Below are 18,283 nucleotides of genomic sequence, written 5' to 3'. Positions count from 1 at the left end.
GAGGGACATCTGGGTTGTTTCCAGGTTCTGGCTATTATAAATAAGGCTACTATGAACATGGTGGAGCAGCACATGCTTAATTTTCTTACACCTATTTGGCACAATTATATACATTAAGTTTTGTCAAAAATTAACCTAAAGAATAAAAACCAAGGTGGTCAAGATAGCTCCACAGATAAAAGTGCATGCTGTACAATTCTGGAGTCCTGGAGCCCATTGAAGTAGGAAAAGCAAACCCCAGAAGCTAGCCTCTGGCATCCACACATATAAAACACACACACACACACACACACACACACACACACACACATATGCACAAATACTGATGATAGTAAAGAAAATTTAAAAGAGCTTGAGCACTTATATTCATTTGTGTTCATCTTTGCGCATATGCGTCTTTATCATAATAAGTATTTCATTTTTAATATAACATCTTAGTGACACTCTTATGGTTCCACTTCTGTTGAACTGTCACACATTGTAGGCATTTGAACCTTTTTTTTTGGTTCTGTTATATTTCAACCCTGAGGTATAGAGGTGTGTTATCTTTGTTATCCCTCCTTATCCAGACCCATGAGATAATATAAAAGTTTTATTTATTTCACAAGTAAATATTGACCAGAAGTTGTTAGATATGCTGTTCAGTACATCTAATCTTATTTTCTCACATTCTAGAATTTTATGCTTGTATCAAATTAGATAAATGCTTTATTTAAGGGGAAATTATCATTACCAAATATAGCCAAATATGAGATCTTACTTCAGTAGCTACAAGTTGTTACTCCTTTTAGATTGCAGTTTAAAGAACCTGGTTCTGTCATGTCCCACAAAATGCATCTTCCCTAGTAAAATAAAATACCTTAACTTAAGAAACTTTATATAATAGTCTCTAGATTCCTGATATTTATATGTAATAGCTGAGAAAAAATAATGGTACATGTTTAAGCAAGAGAGAAAGAAAGGCAACAAAGTTATGTTTTTTAATGACTGAACTTCAAAACTATAATCGTACTATATAGTAATTTGATTTAATCTATATTTTCAGTGTGGGTAGTTATAGATGGCCCCATGGAGATTTTTCAGGTACAACATGAAGATTGCTCCAAGTAAATAACAACTTAATGTATTTCCTCTTTCAAGGCCAGATTTTAAGTGATGAAATGTACTTATCAGTTACAGGAAATTTATTTCCATAATTTTTCTCAAAACTAATTCATTTGTTAATTTACTCAGATAGTATTTGTTGTATACACATATAAAGTCACATGAGCGTGAATAAAACTTAAATTTTCCTTGTAAGGTAGGCGTAACGCAAAGGTAAAAATCACTATAAAACATCAAAGTTGTAGTAACTTCAGGTAAGTAGAAGAAAGTATATAACAATGTTAGCTGTGGAATTGGAGCCAGGGATGTGTAGCAAACAAGCATAACATTTATATATGATTTTAAATGTTATACCCTTATCCCGGATGTCTAAGTGCCTGTCAGACCCAAACATATGGTACTTCTCAAAACCTGAGAACATGAGGGTGTCTATAAATCTTTAAGCCAAAACCTCTTAAGTTTCCAATATAAAGTACTTCATATTTTTCAACAAATAATGGTAGTTAAACTTACTGCAATTGCATGGTACCCCAGATGTACTGTATAAGTTGTTTCTAAGGAGAACATTCTCTTTCATTGTTAGTCACAGATCCTCTCATTTTCAAGTATGTAAATTAAGCCACCAGTTAACATTATTAGACTGTAGGCTGAGTGGGATGGCACCCACCTGCACTTCCAACAGCCAAGAGGCTGAGGCATGAGGACTCTTGAGTTCGCATTCAGCCTGGGCTAAAGAGGGGGATGGGGGTAAGACTAATATCCTAGGAAAATATTCTCTCAAATAAAACAAAATGTCAGAAATCTTTGGATGAATTTGGAGAATCTTTAGAGACATAACACAGTTCATAGAACACAGATGTACTTTTGGTTGAATATGTCTTAACACATTTGTATTTTAAAGTATCATACATGTGTATATGAAAATAGGGAGCTCATTTTATAATATCATATTGGTTACTTTTCTTTTTGCTGCAACAAAATATCTGGCAAAAGCACCCTAAGAAAGGATTTTTTTTTTTTGTCACAGTTTGAGAGTGCACTCTATCATGAAGGGAAATTCATGCCAGTAGGAGCTTGAGGCAACTGGTTTCATTGCACCCACAGTCAAGAAGCAGAGAGAGAGATTCATTCCCGTGCTCAGCTCACTTTCTCCTTTTCCTTCAGTCTGCTATCCTACCCCAGGAAATGGTGCCACTACATTTAGGGTGGTTCTTCTTACCTCAATTAGTCTAATCTACATAATTTCTTACTAATGGCCCAGAGGCTTGTCTCTGAGATGGTTGTAAATCCTGTTAAATTTACAGTATAAGTCACCACAGACAATAATCAAGCATAAATTTAGAGACAGATATTAGAGTTTTTTCTAATAAAGCACAATTACTTAGCCAAGGTCCCCATCTTATATTATATGCTAACTAATTTTAGATGAATGACTTAAAAATATAAGTATTCACATAAGCAATTATACATATAGGTAAGGATGGGCAGGGGGCAGCTCATCTAAAAAGTAATAATGCCTATGAGCTTTTATTTATATTAAGTACTATTTTAAGTGTTTATAAGGCATTTGCCATTTAAGCCTCCCAACAATAGTATATGATTAATACAAATAAAATATGTGTTTATACCTGAAAACTCTGAAATACAGAGGGATTAAATTAGCCCAGCTACTAAGTAATAGAGCTGAAATTAAGTATCCATGGATGTCTGTTGACCCTAAAAGTGATATTATTAAATGGTAATATTAATAATAATAATAAAAGTAATATTAAAAAGAAAAATAATTTCAAGACATTGCATTAGTTCTTCCAAGTATGTAAATTTTATTTCAAGCAAGCATATATAGGTCTATGTCTTTGTTTATATGTTGTTTTGTAACTACTGAAATAACAGTCAACATTCATTTGCATAGAAATGGCTCTGACAGATTTTTTTAAAAGCTTGCTATATTGTAGGTAAGTAACAACTGCATGTTTTATCATTTTAAACCAGGATAAAATTTGTTTCACTTTTCTAGAAATAAAAACAAAATAATTTGAGACTATTTGCAGGAATAAATACTATTTACAGAAACTCCTAGATTAGGGTTTACCATTATTCTCTGTGGCATCAGCCATAGCCATGGATCTTGTCTATCATCTAACTACCCCAGAATGACCCTGAAGTTACTACTTTATTCCTTAATTTTCTCATTTATTAAATAAAGATCACTTCTGCTTCATAGAATTTTGGCAAGCATTTAATGACAATGCACTATAAATTGCCTCAGTACCCAGTATATTGAACATTAGTTTTCATTATTATCATTACAAAAATGAAAATAAAGTTAAATCACTTAAAAAATTGGTCTTGTCTTCTCAGATGCAAAGGTTCAACTTAGAACAGTTTCTTTCCACCACCTTCCTTTATTAGTGGATTCTTTGCCTCTTCCATTCCAGCACTCCATTCCAGCATATTTTTATGCAGAGAAATTCAGCTAAAATATAGGCTGAATCCCCTTGTGGCTATAAGTAGTCAGATTTTGTAGGAAAAGTGGGGAAACAATTTAAATAAATCGAGTAAACAATTTACTCAAGGACTGTGTAAGTTGGGAAAAGGGAATCCATTTCTTTTCTGGTTGGTTGAAAATCCAGTAGCTCAACAAAAGCATACAAATGAATACATGGTATTTGGAATGTTATTCTCTTAAGTATTACTTGTAAATATTGTGCATTGAGTAAATTTTGTGTCTAGAATATTATACTTAAACATTTTGAGTCTGACTAATAAAAGAAAATCAAATACTTTCTCCCCTTTATGCACCTAAACAGTAATTGGCTTTAATGACCTCTTATGCCAAGATGAAGGGGAAAGTTCTGCTGCTGTGAAAGAAGAATGGTGTTTGTTTTTCTAAGTTTAGTTTTCCAAGTTTGTTATCATACTGATGAATTACTGTCCATCTTACCTTAAAATTTATTCTCTTTGAGGAAGTGAAATTATAATTAATAATATTTTTCAAACATTACCCAAAAGTTTAAATATATTTATACATCTTTCATTTTGGAATAGATTCTTGCTCTCTTTTTTGTCACTTTTTATTTTAAGTAACTTTCTTAGCAAGTAAAATCCAGGTTTAATTCATTAGCTATCCTAGAGAGAAAAGAAAATATGGTACCATCCACAGGATGTACCTATATTCAACTCAGAAATGTTGTTCCCAAAGAAACAATCATAGAATTTAAAGGATAAGAAATATGAAATGTCAACTATGCTCACATTATTACTCTTTTTGTACTTTTGAGAAAAATTTATATTTAACTGTATGTTGATTAGCTTCACAAAATAGTTTTTAGCATCAAGCTAATGGTGATAAGGTACTGTGTAACTAAAGGAAAAGCAGTTCAGCAATATTTTGACATAAAAATAGAAAACTCTATTACTAATATGAAAATTAGAGTAATCATCTTGGGAAGACTCTATCAGTTTTTACAACTTTATTGTTAGAATAGAAAAGCATTAGTTTTAGGTCAGATGAACTTGAATTTGGTGTCACAGCTTGGCTTTTAGTATTTGAGCTTAATTGAGACTATACGTACTCATCAGGGTTTTATCTGGGGAAAAAAATGGAGTGGCAGTCTATTACTACAGTATCCATAAAGACTAAACATGATAATATATGTCATCACTTAGCACAATGTTTACCTCATAGGATGTTCTTAAGAAATACTACTGAAATGGCATAATAAGTGGTTGATACTCAAAAATCAAGTGTGACAAAGAATTTCAACTACCTTATAAATCATATTAGCATTTAATGCCCTTTCACAGGACCTACTAAAGGATTAAAAGAGTAAAAACAGATATTCATGCTTGGCCTCTCTACTAAAGCAATAACCACCTATTTAAGTATATCAATTAAAATATAAGCATAACATTTTAGTTAATTTGGGTGCAGGATTGTTAAAGAAAAAGGAAGAACATGCAAACTGCTAATAATTCTGCAAACTGTGCTTATCCAACTCTTAAACTCCACTGTAGAAAACATCAGGTTGTATTTTGGGTCACCTACAGAAATCCAAAAGTGACTTGGCACTCACACCTTAAAATTTTAGATGAGTTGCTACAAAAATAAAGGATAAAATAATGTGAAAAATAAAAGTGTTGTAAACTCCTAAAGAAATGAACCCTTGGAAGAAAGGTTTATGCTGAAAGAATTCAAGGAAACCGTTAGTAGAGAAAACAGTAAAGGAAAGGAAACTTTTGAGAAGGCTATGGAGTATTAGTATATAGAGAAGACATAAGGATGACTATGTCAGATTGGATGTTTAGTTCACTTATCAGAAGAAGAAGAAAACCTTCACACGACTCTTTGAATGGAATGGTGTCATGCAGATGAAACAGTGCTCTCTAGTACAGACAGAATGGAAAAGCCAAGAATAGGAAGTTACTTCAGAATTTTCATCTAAAAACAGTCCTTCCCATTAGAGGACATTTGACATTTTCTTGGATATTTCTTATGGGATAGCAATAATGGTAGACTAAAGGATGCAGGGTCTTAGTGGCACCCAATGTGTCAGGTAGAAGATTGCTACTCTGAATTTTGCAATGCACCAAAAGCAACCAAATGTAAAAAATGTCCAGTATGCTGTTGTTGAGAAACCCTCACTATCCTAAGAACCAATTTACAGAAACAGATACTGGAAAAATCAGGTAGAGACCTCATATAATACAGAGATGGATGTCTTGTTTTTTTAACTAAAAGAACCTAGGAAATTATCCCTCTGGAAATATATATCTGTTTCTTCATGATTAGTATATTCTCTGAGCAAAAGTGTGATGAAATTGTGACTGTCTCTAATTATCTAGTCTGCCCCACAATTAAACAAATAAACTGTGACATTCTCTGGAGCAAGATATGATACACTATTTCCCTGGTTAAAATTAAAATACATTTTTCTCTTTTATTGTAAATGTACCAAGTAGCATTCATTAACAGATAGATAGAGCTGTTAGTGTTACTTTCTAAACATAATGCAAATTAATTAATGTAACATTGTCTTATTTTCTTCAGATCTCTGGTTTTGAAAGTCAATTAAGGAAAAGTTATATGATTTTATAAGACTGGGGTATCTACATATTTTATATTCCTTGTAGATAAATGCAAAGAGCATTGAATGTTTGTTGCATTTGGGCTATATCCAGTGTTTCTCCAGTGTATTCATACATCAAATCTTTCTTTTTTGGTCACAAAATACATATTAATTTCCAGTTTAACAAACACCTTATAGAGCACATTTAAGAAATGCTGAAAGACTTGTAATTTGGCTCAAATACCTCAAATCTTTGATAGCAACAATAGAAATTTCTTTGCATTTTAAGATCCAAGCAGTCCTGGGAGAAATAAATAAATAAATAAATAAATAAATAAATATATGAAAGACAAAAATAAAAAACACAAACAGAAAAGTTGCTATCTGCCCCAGTTGACTTGTTAGATATCTTCATTAATTTTTATCTTGCAGAAAAACCAGATGGAGTCTATTTATAGAATAAATTGTATTTGTGATAAAATACCAAATCAAAGTAATAAAAACTAAGTAGAAAAATCAGTGCACTGCATTCTGTAATCTATACTTGCAGAGTTAATAATTTCATTGCAAATCGTTTATTTTAGAAATCATAGAAGAAAATGGGTCATAGAAAAGAAAATATTGAGTGTTGTATTCAATATTTTTCCTGAGTGGGTGGCTAGTAGTCATATTCTGATCATGTCAATGACTCTTAAGTATATTAGTGCAAATAATTAAAACAATGATTGACAAATTAATAGTGTTAATGTGGTAACCTGTCATTGTTTTATGGGTAACACACCCTGTAATGTCAATGTACTCTATTGTTCTAAGACAAAGCACAGAGCTTCATTCACAGTTTATGTTCTAATTGTTCTTTAATTCTTCATCTACCCTTCACAATATTTGCAAGAATTGTACATTCACTGTAAAGACACTTAAAACAAAAACTACAAAAATCACACATGTTAACAGATTGTTTTGGAGGAAACAAACTCGATTTCTCTCTTCATTTGTGGTCTTGAATTATCTGTCACTGAAGCATCTTGATATTTTGGGGGTGGGGAAGCACTGCAGTAAGAACGGGAGACTGTTGAGTCAGGAACTTTAAGTACCTGCAAAATCCTAAGACATTGTCAGAAACTTTGTCAGTTTTTCACCTAACTTTTCACTAACACCAAGAGTGTGATTCCAAAGAGATGAATTTAACAAAGAAGTTATAAAATTGTTATAGAATGCCATTAGTATTTAAACATGCCTTAAATTGATAATCATTTTACTTTTCATGAGCAAATGTAAATGCCTCCTAGATATTTGTAAGGTTTTCAATATATTGTTCCACTAAGATTTTTTAATTGCTTTAATTAGCAGTTAACTTAAGACATTTAAACAGACGATATGTGTATTTAAACAAATAATGTTGCATGCCTATGTCATCTTTCTTGTCTAAGTCTGTATTAAGCTGAGTGTAGCAAGAGGCAAATTTCTCAAAATTTTTTTATGCCCTCCATAGTACTGAAAGGATGGCTCAGAATTATTCTATATATCCTAGTCCTTCCTTATTCTTTCCACGATTTTCGTGTGATTGTCACTGGACAGCAGCAAAATTTAAGATAAGAAATACTGACTTCACTCAAATTCATGTAACTTTATGACAAACTCATTAATTATACACACACATGAGTAATATATATATATGTATACATATACATATATATATTTATATTTCCCCCACTTGGTAGAATTATCTTTATAAAAAAGTAATTTGATTCAAAAAGTTAACCTTGTGATCAAGCATTAAAATGACCATGTGATGTTAACCTTGTGTTCTGCACTTACATCACTTCTCAATTAAAGTATAAATTGTTTTATAAAGCAAGAGTAAACACAGACACGATGTAAGCTATTTTTAGAAAAGATATTTCAATTGTTTTTTGGTTCTCAGTAGGGAAACTGTAAAGTATAAATCTAGTAACAAATTCAGCTTAGATTGACTTTTTGTTGTTTATATGTATTATTTTATGAACCATTCTTTTAAGAAAACAGCCCATTGAAATATTTACAAGCCAATTTTTCTAAGTCTTTTACCCAAAAACAAAAGCTTTAAATATAATGCTAAAGATTAAAGGGCTCACTCTTAGTTATTTTATTAGATCCAGATATACTTTCATTCTCCTTCAAAAATTTACTGACTTTACATTTAATTCAGTTTTACTTGATGTTTGAATGTGTGCCTCTCTACCTTAAATAACCCCAGGATGTTTTCCTAGAGATGCAGTCAACCATCTGAAAGTAATTTTTCTGTCTGGTATGTGAGGATTTTGATGGGTTTCTATAGCAAACTTATAGCTCAAGCATTCCATATTGTACTCATTTTCATCAAAATACTGGCTGAAATATTTAGAACAGATGCATACATATGTAACTTTCAGCCTCTAGAGAAAACTTTTTGTGAGCTTTAAGTAGTATGTCAGACTTTTGAAGACTTTCCCTGCCGTTTTCTTAACCTTTGCCAACTATGAAAGGACTATAGCCACACAGGTGCTATTTATTATGCTGAAACCTAATGAGTTTGGCATGGAGGGTGGGTAGGGGGAATGAGAAAACTGGAAAGGAAACAGCTCACTAGTGTTTCAACCAGATTGCTACTCATGGAAACTTGTTAGAAGAAAAATCAGGAAATAGGACTTGTAGTTCTGACTTGACCGCCAAGCAGTTTTGCAAAGCTCAGTTTGTCTATTTTTTTCATAATGAAGCCATTTGGAGCACTTTTTGCTCTTCCAGAGGACCTGAGTTCTGTCTCCAGCACCAATATAGAATACTCACTAGCACTTGTATCTCAAATTCCAGGAAATTCAAAGCTGTCTTCCCACCTCCACACATATATGCACATGGCAGGCTCTCACAGAAATACATAAATAAGAATTGTTTATTGTTTCAGATGAAGTGGGTGAGTCAGTGTGATCCACTAACTTGGATGGATGGGAAAGAAAGGAAGGGGAATACAACTATGGAAGTACAAAACTAAGGTGTCATTTGGAGTTTTGGTGGTGCAGTGCATGGAGAAAACCCTAGTTGTTTTTTCATTTGTGTTTTTAGTTTTGAGTTTTGGCGTTGTTTTTTTGTTTTGGTTTTGGGTTTCCTTTTTTGTTTTTTTGAGGATGTTCCCAGACCCCCACCCCACCCCACCAGACCTCCAATCTGTTGAGGGTTAGATGCATCATCTCTGAATGAACACAGACCCAGCAGTCCTCTACAGTAAATGTGTTGGGGGCCTCATATCAGCTGGTGTATGCTGCCTGGTTGGTGGTCCAGTGTTTGAGAGATCTCAGGAGTCCAGGTTAATTGAGACTGTTGGTCCTCCTACAGGATTGCCCTTCTCCTCAGCTTCTTCCAGCCTTCCCTAATTCACCCACAGGGGTCAGCTGCTTCTGTCTATTGGTTGGGTGTAAATATCTGCATCTGACTCTTTCAGCTGCTTGTTGGGTCTTTCAGAGGGCAGTCAGGATAGGTCCCTTTTTGTGAACGCTCCATAGCCTCAGTAATAGTGTCAGGCCTTGGACCCTCCCCTTGAGCTGGATCCCACTTTGGGCCTGTCGCTGGACTCCTTTCCCTCAGGCTCTTCTCTATTTCCTTCTCTGCAGTCTCTCAGACAAGAACACTTATGGGTCAGAGTATAAGCTGTGGGATGGCAACCCCATCCCTCCACTTGATGTCTTTCTGCTAGAGATGGACCTTGAGTTCCCTCCCCTCATTGTCAGGCATTTCATCTGAGGTCCCTCCCTTTGAGCCCTGAGAGTCTTTTACCTCCCAGGTCTCTGGTACATTCTGGAGGGTCCCCCCACCTCCTACCTCCTGAGATTGCCTGTTTCCATTCTTTCTGCTAGCCCTCAGGGCCTCTGTCCTTTCCCCCACCCTCATGTTCCCCTCTCTGCCCACTATACCCCTCCCCGCCCATCCCCTTTCAGTCCCAGGTTCCTCCCTCCCTCCCCACTTGTGATTGCTTTCTTCTCCCAAGGTGAGACTGAGGTGTCCTCACTTGGGTGCTTCAGCTTGTTGACCTTTTTGAGTTCTGTGGACTTGCTAATATCCACTTATTAGTGAGTACATACCATGCATATCCATTTGGGTCTGAGTTACTCACTCAGGATGATATTTTCTAGTTCCATCCATTTGCCTGCAAAACTCAGGATATCCTCATTCTTAATAGCTGAGTAGTATTCCATTGTGTAAATGAACCACGGTTTCTGTATCCATTCTTCTATCATAACATACCTTGAGCTGAGTTCTGTTTTTTATTTTTATTTCCTGTCTTGATTTGCACATAGGTGTGACCCTTCTCACTTCCTGTCAGTTTTGTGTGAGGGATCCATACTTGCTCCCAGTTTCTGTGAAAGGTTAGCTCTGCCATCACCCTTATTCAATACTATTCATTTTTATTTCTGTAAGAATAAACTTTCAGACTGACTGACTAGAAATCTGAGGCATTCATTGTACCCACTGAAGTACTGGTTGTCAGCTGGAGTAAAACACTAGTAAAAATGTAGTAAAACCCCAATAAATAGAGTTTGGGTATTTTTTTTAAAGAAAAGAAAAAAGATTTCTCTCTTGTTACACCAGGTATGTTGGCACATGCCTCTATTGTCAGTACTCCATAAGCAGAGGCAGACAGATGGTATCTATGTGAGTTCGAGGCTAGCCTGGTCTTCAAAAGGAATCACAGGATAGCCAGAGCTGCACAGAAAAACCCTGTCTTGAAAAATAAAACACAAACAAACAAAAAGATTTTTTTCCTTCTCAAATATGTCTACATTTGTATCAAGTTTACAAAGCCCAGCCAACACATCTGATTGTCTCCAAAAACAAAAAAATAAATAAATAAATACTTTTTGCTGAGCATTTTTCTAAGTCACTGTAGCTTTCCCTAAATTCTGTGTTAACAAAGTATAGTTAAATGATAACTCACAGAAAATCAGCATAAAAAGTCATATATAATTTTGTTCCAATATCAAGTAACTTAATTCTGTTTGAATCATAGCTATTAACAAAATGCAATGAATAGTTATGTATCCCCATGCTATCTGTAAAATAGGTTTCTGCTTGGCTTGTGCAGATACTGGGCTCCAGACAACTAATGCTTTTAAAATCACCAAACAAGTTTTAAATTATCAAATGACAGTTTATTTGATAGTAGATAAGTCTTATTTATTAGATTTTTACTTTTCAAAAGATTTTCTTGGTGGAATGCAAAGGTGCTGTTAGCAGCTTTAGTTTTGGTGTGCATGCTAATGTGGAATTGATAGTTAAAACTAAACTCTAGAAGTATTACTTGTGAGTATTTTGAAAATATAGCACTTATAAAATCAGAAGTTTGGGGAACTGATTCATAAAGCAATGGAATAGAAATTTTTCAAAGACTTTTTCTCACATGCTTGCCCCAACCTTGGTAGGCAGAATATATTAAATTACATTATCTCACTCATTCTTTTTGTGAAAAAGAGGAGAAATAAGTTACCTAAGAATGTTCCAGTCATTAATGACCATTTATAAAGGTAGTTGCATACCTTGGAAAGAAGTCATTAAATAATACCATGTTACACCATTAATAATTTTATCATGTGTACTTTATTCCCAGAGTTTAAAATAGCCTAGTAAAATATACTAAATAAATTATATCTGTGCAGATAATTATAAAGTATAAGTTTGGTATATTTTCCTTAAGAGTAGAATTAAAATCTCCCACAAAATTTTGTAATATTTTGACTAACACTTTAAAAAGACATGAAAGAAGGTTGGCTTTTAGGGATGTAAAAGTAAATATGATCCAAATATGTTATCTGCATGTATAAAAATATAATCAAAAATGTTCACAACTGGTGTTCAATGCCTTGATTTGAATCCACATATTAGGATTTAGCAACTGTGTTTCCTTAGACACATTACTTAACAGTTTCCTTGTACTAAAAGCATTAATTTTCATGAGCATAAGGATTTAATGATCCAACAGTAATCAAATGCTAGAAAGTTCTCTGGCCTATAGTCAGTGCTTATAGGTACTTTCATTGTGGTGATTATTGTGCCATTCTTAAGATCTAGGCCTTGCAGATTTCCAGTTTTCATTAATTCAGAATATATCAAAATATTACCACTTGTCAGATGTATATTTTTAAATTTTTGGATTATTTGGTTTTCACTGGCTATTCTGTACTTCAGGAAATTTAAGTTGAACAAAATAATTTATTACTCCTCTACCAAAGTCTTTGCTATGGCTACTCACTAAATCAAAGTGGTATTTAGTGAGAATATTCAGAAGGATATTGGACAAAGAAGATAATTCTTGATTCTATAAACAAGGCATGCTTATTATATCAAAAACTATGTACAATTAGATTTAAGCCCCCATATTGCTGCAGCATGGTAGTATTCAAATGCATGATATCAATTAGAAAAAAATTAAGTTCGTTTGTGATAGTATACCATGAAACAGTAGTTTAATATCCTAATAATAAGGTTAAATGCAAGGGCCTGTCACCTTAGAAGGGACTAGAGAGACAGATTCATGGGCATTAGGGAATAAGACTAAAATCAGTTAATAATATGAAAAATTATGAAAACTGATATTTGGTAAAATATTATATACCTTTCTATCCAGGACTCTAACAAGAGCAAACATGGGCTACTCTTTATTATGTATAATAAGTGCCTTAAACTAATATTATCTGGACAGTTCTCAGAGGCAGTTTCACCTTCTGGCTCAAAACACACATTTTCTTCATCCACACATGCCAACCATAACGTTGCATATGAGAGTGTGTTTTGCATACTGTAACTGAAAATCAGTTTAAGTATAAGCCTACCTGGGGAAGAAAAACAATGTGATGTGAACTTTGTTCTCTGTGTTTAGGCAAGCTACGACCTATATCTATGCCAGTCGAATATAATTGGGTGGGGGACTATGAAGATCCAAATAAGATGAAGAGAGATAGTAGAAGAGGTAAGTGTTCTAGAATTTCAGTGTAGGATGGGTTATTTGAACAATAAGCAAATATAAATGTTCTTTAAATAGATTATTATGGCTTCAGCAGAAACCTACTCCATCATTAACTGACAGTACAAATAAATGAAGTCAGTTCAACATTGACTCTTGACCCTTTAGTAATAGGTATCTTATATGAATGCCTTCTAAGATTCTGGGCAGATAATTACACAGAGAAAGATTAATATATGTCTGTAAATTGAAAGTTAGTATTTTGAAAACAAGGTCAGAAGTGTGAAACTGCATAAAAGAATTCATTTAAGTTCAGTAAATTAAAACAGTTTTGTTATCAACCCCAATTAATCTGCAATGAAACTTACTTCTTTGTGAAACCTGGTACGATGAAATCTCATAATGAGCATTGAAGCACATAGGTGTAAAGCAGATGTATAATGGAAACTGGACCGGTGACTCTTAACAACAACCATATAGAAGTGAAGGGGAAGGGTGCTTTGCATTTTCTCTATTCTATTTGCTGTGCAGTGTTATTCTCTTACATGGGACTGGGCTACTTTTGAAGTACCTACCCAAAGTAAGTGAAATCTTCGTGGCTTAGTAGACTTTAACCAAGTGTGGCTATGGTGGGCCCACCTGTTGATGCTGCTACTTCCACTTTCAGGAGAGAGCCATAAATTGTAGATGGATAACAAAAAGGAAATTGTTCCTATACTCTAAGCTTCCTTTATGGTATGGTTGACCCGTTTACTTAGTATTTCTATCCAGTGAACTGTAATACATCTACAGATCACATAGGCAACCAAGCTAAATGTCTGCTTCATTAATCTTCTTAAAATGTGTTTTGTGGAGTGAGCATTTCCAAAATGTTGAGAAGTTCAAAAACACTTTCACTTTCCTTTACATGTATGTATTAATTCCATATCCAAGTTTAGTATCTAATCTTATAATAGTTTAATTGAATAAATCAAGAAAAAATTAAAATGTTTATCACATGCCATCTCTAAGTTATTCTTTGGGGCTTCTTATAATAGTGACATCCTGGGGAAAATTCATATATTAACTACTAAAAACTGACTACTAATTTAAGGAAAGAAATCTAATCATAATGTAGGTTTCAACTTGTCCAAGAATGTTACCTCAAAGGTTGGAAGATATGCTTTATCATCAAAGTTTAGGAGAATCTTCCTGAGAAACTTGCTACAAATTGTAAGGTCCATCCATTCAAATTTAAGTTCTACAGGTGATTTTGATGTTAAATCTTCAGAGTGAAAACCAGAAGAAATAACCCAAAAATATGTCTTATTGTCTTCTTCCAAATAATTAACTTCTACTGTATTGTTACTATTTATTTTGTAAGTTAAAGTACTGAATTGAAATCTTATAGCACAATTTGAAAAGAATGGTACACTTCAAATATTTGCATATTTATCTCAGTATATTTCTCTTTTTAATGTAGAAAACTCTCTACTTCGATACATGAGCAATGAAAAAATTGCTCAAGAAGAATACATGTTTCAGAGAAACAGCAAAAAAGACACAGGGAAGAAGTCAAAAAAGAAGGGTGATAAGAGTAATAGCCCAACTCACTACTCATTGCTGCCTAGTTTGCAAATGGATGCATTGAGACAAGACATCATGGGCACACCAGTGCCAGAAACCACACTATACCATGTAAGTAAACTCAAAAATTCTTTAAAATTAATTTACTTCCTTGAAAGGCAAATTACTTTAGTTCATAAAATCCAAATTTTTATAAAAGAGTCTAGCATTAGATTTAGAAACTGAAATAAAATTATTTAGGATTGATTTGTTTTACAGCTCATATGATCAAAATATTCATATTTCATAGGAACCTCTATTTTATTGAAATAACTTAATTGATACAATATTGACAGAGAGCAAAATTACTCATTCGTATGTTAATACACAGTGCTTTGGCAGCTTTAGAAATGAAATGTTTAGTACTTCATGACCCTTCCTTAAAAGGAACATCCACTTTGTGCTAGTCAAACTGGAAAGACAAAGAATAGCATAGGGGCTGGGACATGATCCAGTTGGAAACATGTGTGCTGCACAAGTGTGAGGGCCAAGTTTATATTCCCAGCACACAGGAAAAGGTTAGACATAGTGGTACTTGCCTATATTTCTAGTACTGGGAAAGAAGACACAAGATAATACTCAGAAGTCACTAGTTAGCTAACCCAACTGATTCAGTTGTTCCACATTTACTGGGTGACCTTCTTGCAAAAGTAAGGTGAAGGGCCTAAAAAGATACCTCTATGTTCAAGAGCGTTGACTGCTCTTCCAGATAATGGGGCATAAATTCCTAGTACTCACATGGAGGCTGACAGCCTTCTGCAACTATAGTTCCAGGGATTTCAATACTCTTTTCTTGCCTACATCCATGGCACATAAACATAAGTGCCCACAAAGCACCATGCACATTGAATGAATGAATGAATGAATGAATGAATGAATGAATGAATGCTTTAAATTAAGGAGGATGGAGAGTGGTAGAAAATATCCAAAGTCAACCTTTGGCTTTGACATGTACATACACACACACACACACACAAATTCATATGCAAAAGCATAGCATTGTATGCTGAGATTTCCAATTTAATTTAAGTTTTATATGGAAGGATGCAAAAAGTATAGAAGCAACAGGAAAAGTAGTAGCATTACCATTCAGGGAAACTAAGAAAAACCTTCATCATAAGCAGTGACTGAGCCAAGAGTGACAAAGTGGATGCTAATCTTCACTGGAGTTTTGAGACTCCTAGAATAATCAAGAGTTTATTGATGAATTTTGAGCTGAAAATATGATCACATCAGTATGCAGTAGCTTTCTAATGAAAGAATATTATTTGAGAGGTCAAAGGCAAGGCCATTAAGTCCATGCCAGATGGATAGCAAGGAACCAGAATGTTAGCCATGTGGAAACTGAAAATCATATTAGTCATACCATTCCCTTAAAGCATCAACCTGTTTTATACTACTTTAGCTAAATAGAGTTTGTTTTTAACAATAGGAGTGTAGCTTCCACTTAAAAACCATGAAAAATGGACTACACTAAGCTGGAGAGGTATCTCAGTCACTAAGTAATTGTATAACCATGAGACCAGAGTTCAGATCCCTAGCACCCACATAAAAAGTCAAGCATGGTGATACATATCTATAACCCCAGCACAGAGGAGTCATGGAGTCACATTACCTCTTGGGCTTGCTAGACAAGTAGTTTAGCCTTACCTCTAAAAAATAAGGGGGAGAATGATAAAGGAAGATACCTAGAGTGAACCTCTGGCTTCCACATATGTACACACATGTACATTACATGCACATGCTCACACACAAGTATACACACATGAACATGTAAAGATTACAAGATCTTTAGTTAGGAGGAGGAATGGTGCTTAATGCTTAAAGCACCAAATCTACCATATTTTTAAAGGTATACCATATAAGTATATAAGATGTAAAAGATTTAAGAACTTTATACTTGAACTCTTTCTCAGAGTTAATATCTTAAATTATCATTCCTATTCTCATAACACTAGCTTAGAAAAACTTTTTCATTATGTTGATTAGAGTTACATTAGCTTCAGTGCCTATCATACTTTCCCCCAGGTCCATATCCCATGTCTCTTCTTCTACAAGAGACTTGAATGTCCCATCATAATCCATTAAGTAGGTGATAAATGATTATTCTTCCCAGCGACATCTGAAGGAAACCTAAAAACACTATCCTTTGATACCTCTGAAAGAGTCCACTTTTGTTATCATGATTCAGAAGAGCCATCTAATCAATGAACTTCCTATACAGTCTGGTTTCAGTTATAAATAACAACGTATACAAAGCTCCCAATATGAGAGATAGACAGCCTATTCATGAACATAATTGTTAGAGATGAAGCTGTAGGGAGAACAAGAGGCCACTTTGATTCCAAGTAGATTAGCTGGTAGGAAGTTTGGAATTAGCATTAGAAGAGTTATGATCGATCAAACACATACTCATATATATAATGTATTTATTATGTTTTGCATGATAAGATGTGTGTATACTAGGAAAAGAATAGAGAATGAATGTTTGAATTTTTGAAGTATTAACAAAAGGAAGTCAATAAAAGACAAGTAAAAATGCTAATAATATTGTATATTACGTAGGTTTAGAAATTGTTGTCACTTTTCCAAAGAGCATTTATTTGTTGAGGAAGATCAAAAGTCTGATGGAGTAACTTCATTTCTAGAGGCTCATTTTAGAATGAAAGAAATTTTCTTTATGTTATAGTTTCTTCAAAATACAATGTTAGTACCAATTTGTACTTAATCACTTTCATGATAAAATGATCATCTTCATTTTTCCTGATTCTTGTAAAACATGGATGTTTTTGATACAATAGGACATAAGTGGAAGATTAAATATTGAGTATCATAAAACACTATCTCTGCTATAGTACGAATTTCTATGGTGTCTAAAAGTGTTTACCTTCTGATTTAGAGAAAATGTGTCAATTTAATAGCAGGGTTATATCAGAATTTTATAGTTATATAATACCTTGTAAGTTGTAGTGAATAACTCCACCAATAAGTAAGTGACTGTGAACTCCAATGTTAATGCCTTTCACAGTATTTTCGACTTGGAAGTAGATCTTTTCCGCATGTCCTATTATTACACTCCCAGGAATGGCAGCAAGATGAATTTTTCTCACACCATACCTTTTATACTGTAGTATAGAACTTCAGTTACATCCAGTCCTTGCTTCTTTCCTGCTTGGTTATCTTATTACAGAGATCCCACTATGCCCACCTCATCAGCTAAACATTTTAGTTGTAGGTAAATTAGGTTAATTCTGAGTCTGAAAATACAGAAGTTGTTAGCTGATCTTAGAACACACAAAGAAAGATAGGCAGTGGTATATGTATGAAATCTAAATGTATTAAGAAGCCTTTATGAAGATAAAGAATAATTGGATTGCCCTGAATCTCATCTTTCAATCTTGGGGGAGAACAAAATGTTTCCACCTTTCCAAAGGGCATTATTTAGTGAGGTATATCAAGAACCTGCTAGTGTACCTTTTAAGAACGAAATCAGAACCAGGCACTGGTGGTGCACGCTTTTAATCCCAGCACTTGGGAG

At 33.9% G+C, this 18,283-nt stretch overlaps 1 protein-coding gene across 7 annotated transcripts in view; it reads left to right on the top strand.

Annotated features, from left to right (window-relative positions):
• Cnksr2 (connector enhancer of kinase suppressor of Ras 2) overlaps positions 1-18,283 on the top strand; it is a 226,767-nt gene that overhangs the window by 142,904 nt on the left and 65,580 nt on the right. For 4 of the 7 annotated variants that reach the window (XM_031370058.1, XM_031370042.1, XM_031370078.1 and 1 more), the window contains 2 exons: positions 13,057-13,146; positions 14,603-14,817. In XM_031370058.1, the coding sequence (XP_031225918.1) occupies positions 13,057-13,146; positions 14,603-14,817 (305 nt within the window). The remainder of the gene's footprint in view (positions 1-13,056; positions 13,147-14,602; positions 14,818-18,283) is intronic. The other 3 variants (XM_031370067.1, XM_031370050.1, XM_031370083.1) reach the window with 1 other exon arrangement.

Source organism: Mastomys coucha, chromosome X (assembly GCF_008632895.1).
Source record: "Mastomys coucha isolate ucsf_1 chromosome X, UCSF_Mcou_1, whole genome shotgun sequence".
Classification (NCBI taxonomy): Eukaryota; Metazoa; Chordata; class Mammalia; order Rodentia; family Muridae; genus Mastomys; species Mastomys coucha.
The sequence above is the reverse complement of the archived record's forward strand: the minus strand, read 5'-3'. Positions and strand labels throughout refer to the sequence as shown.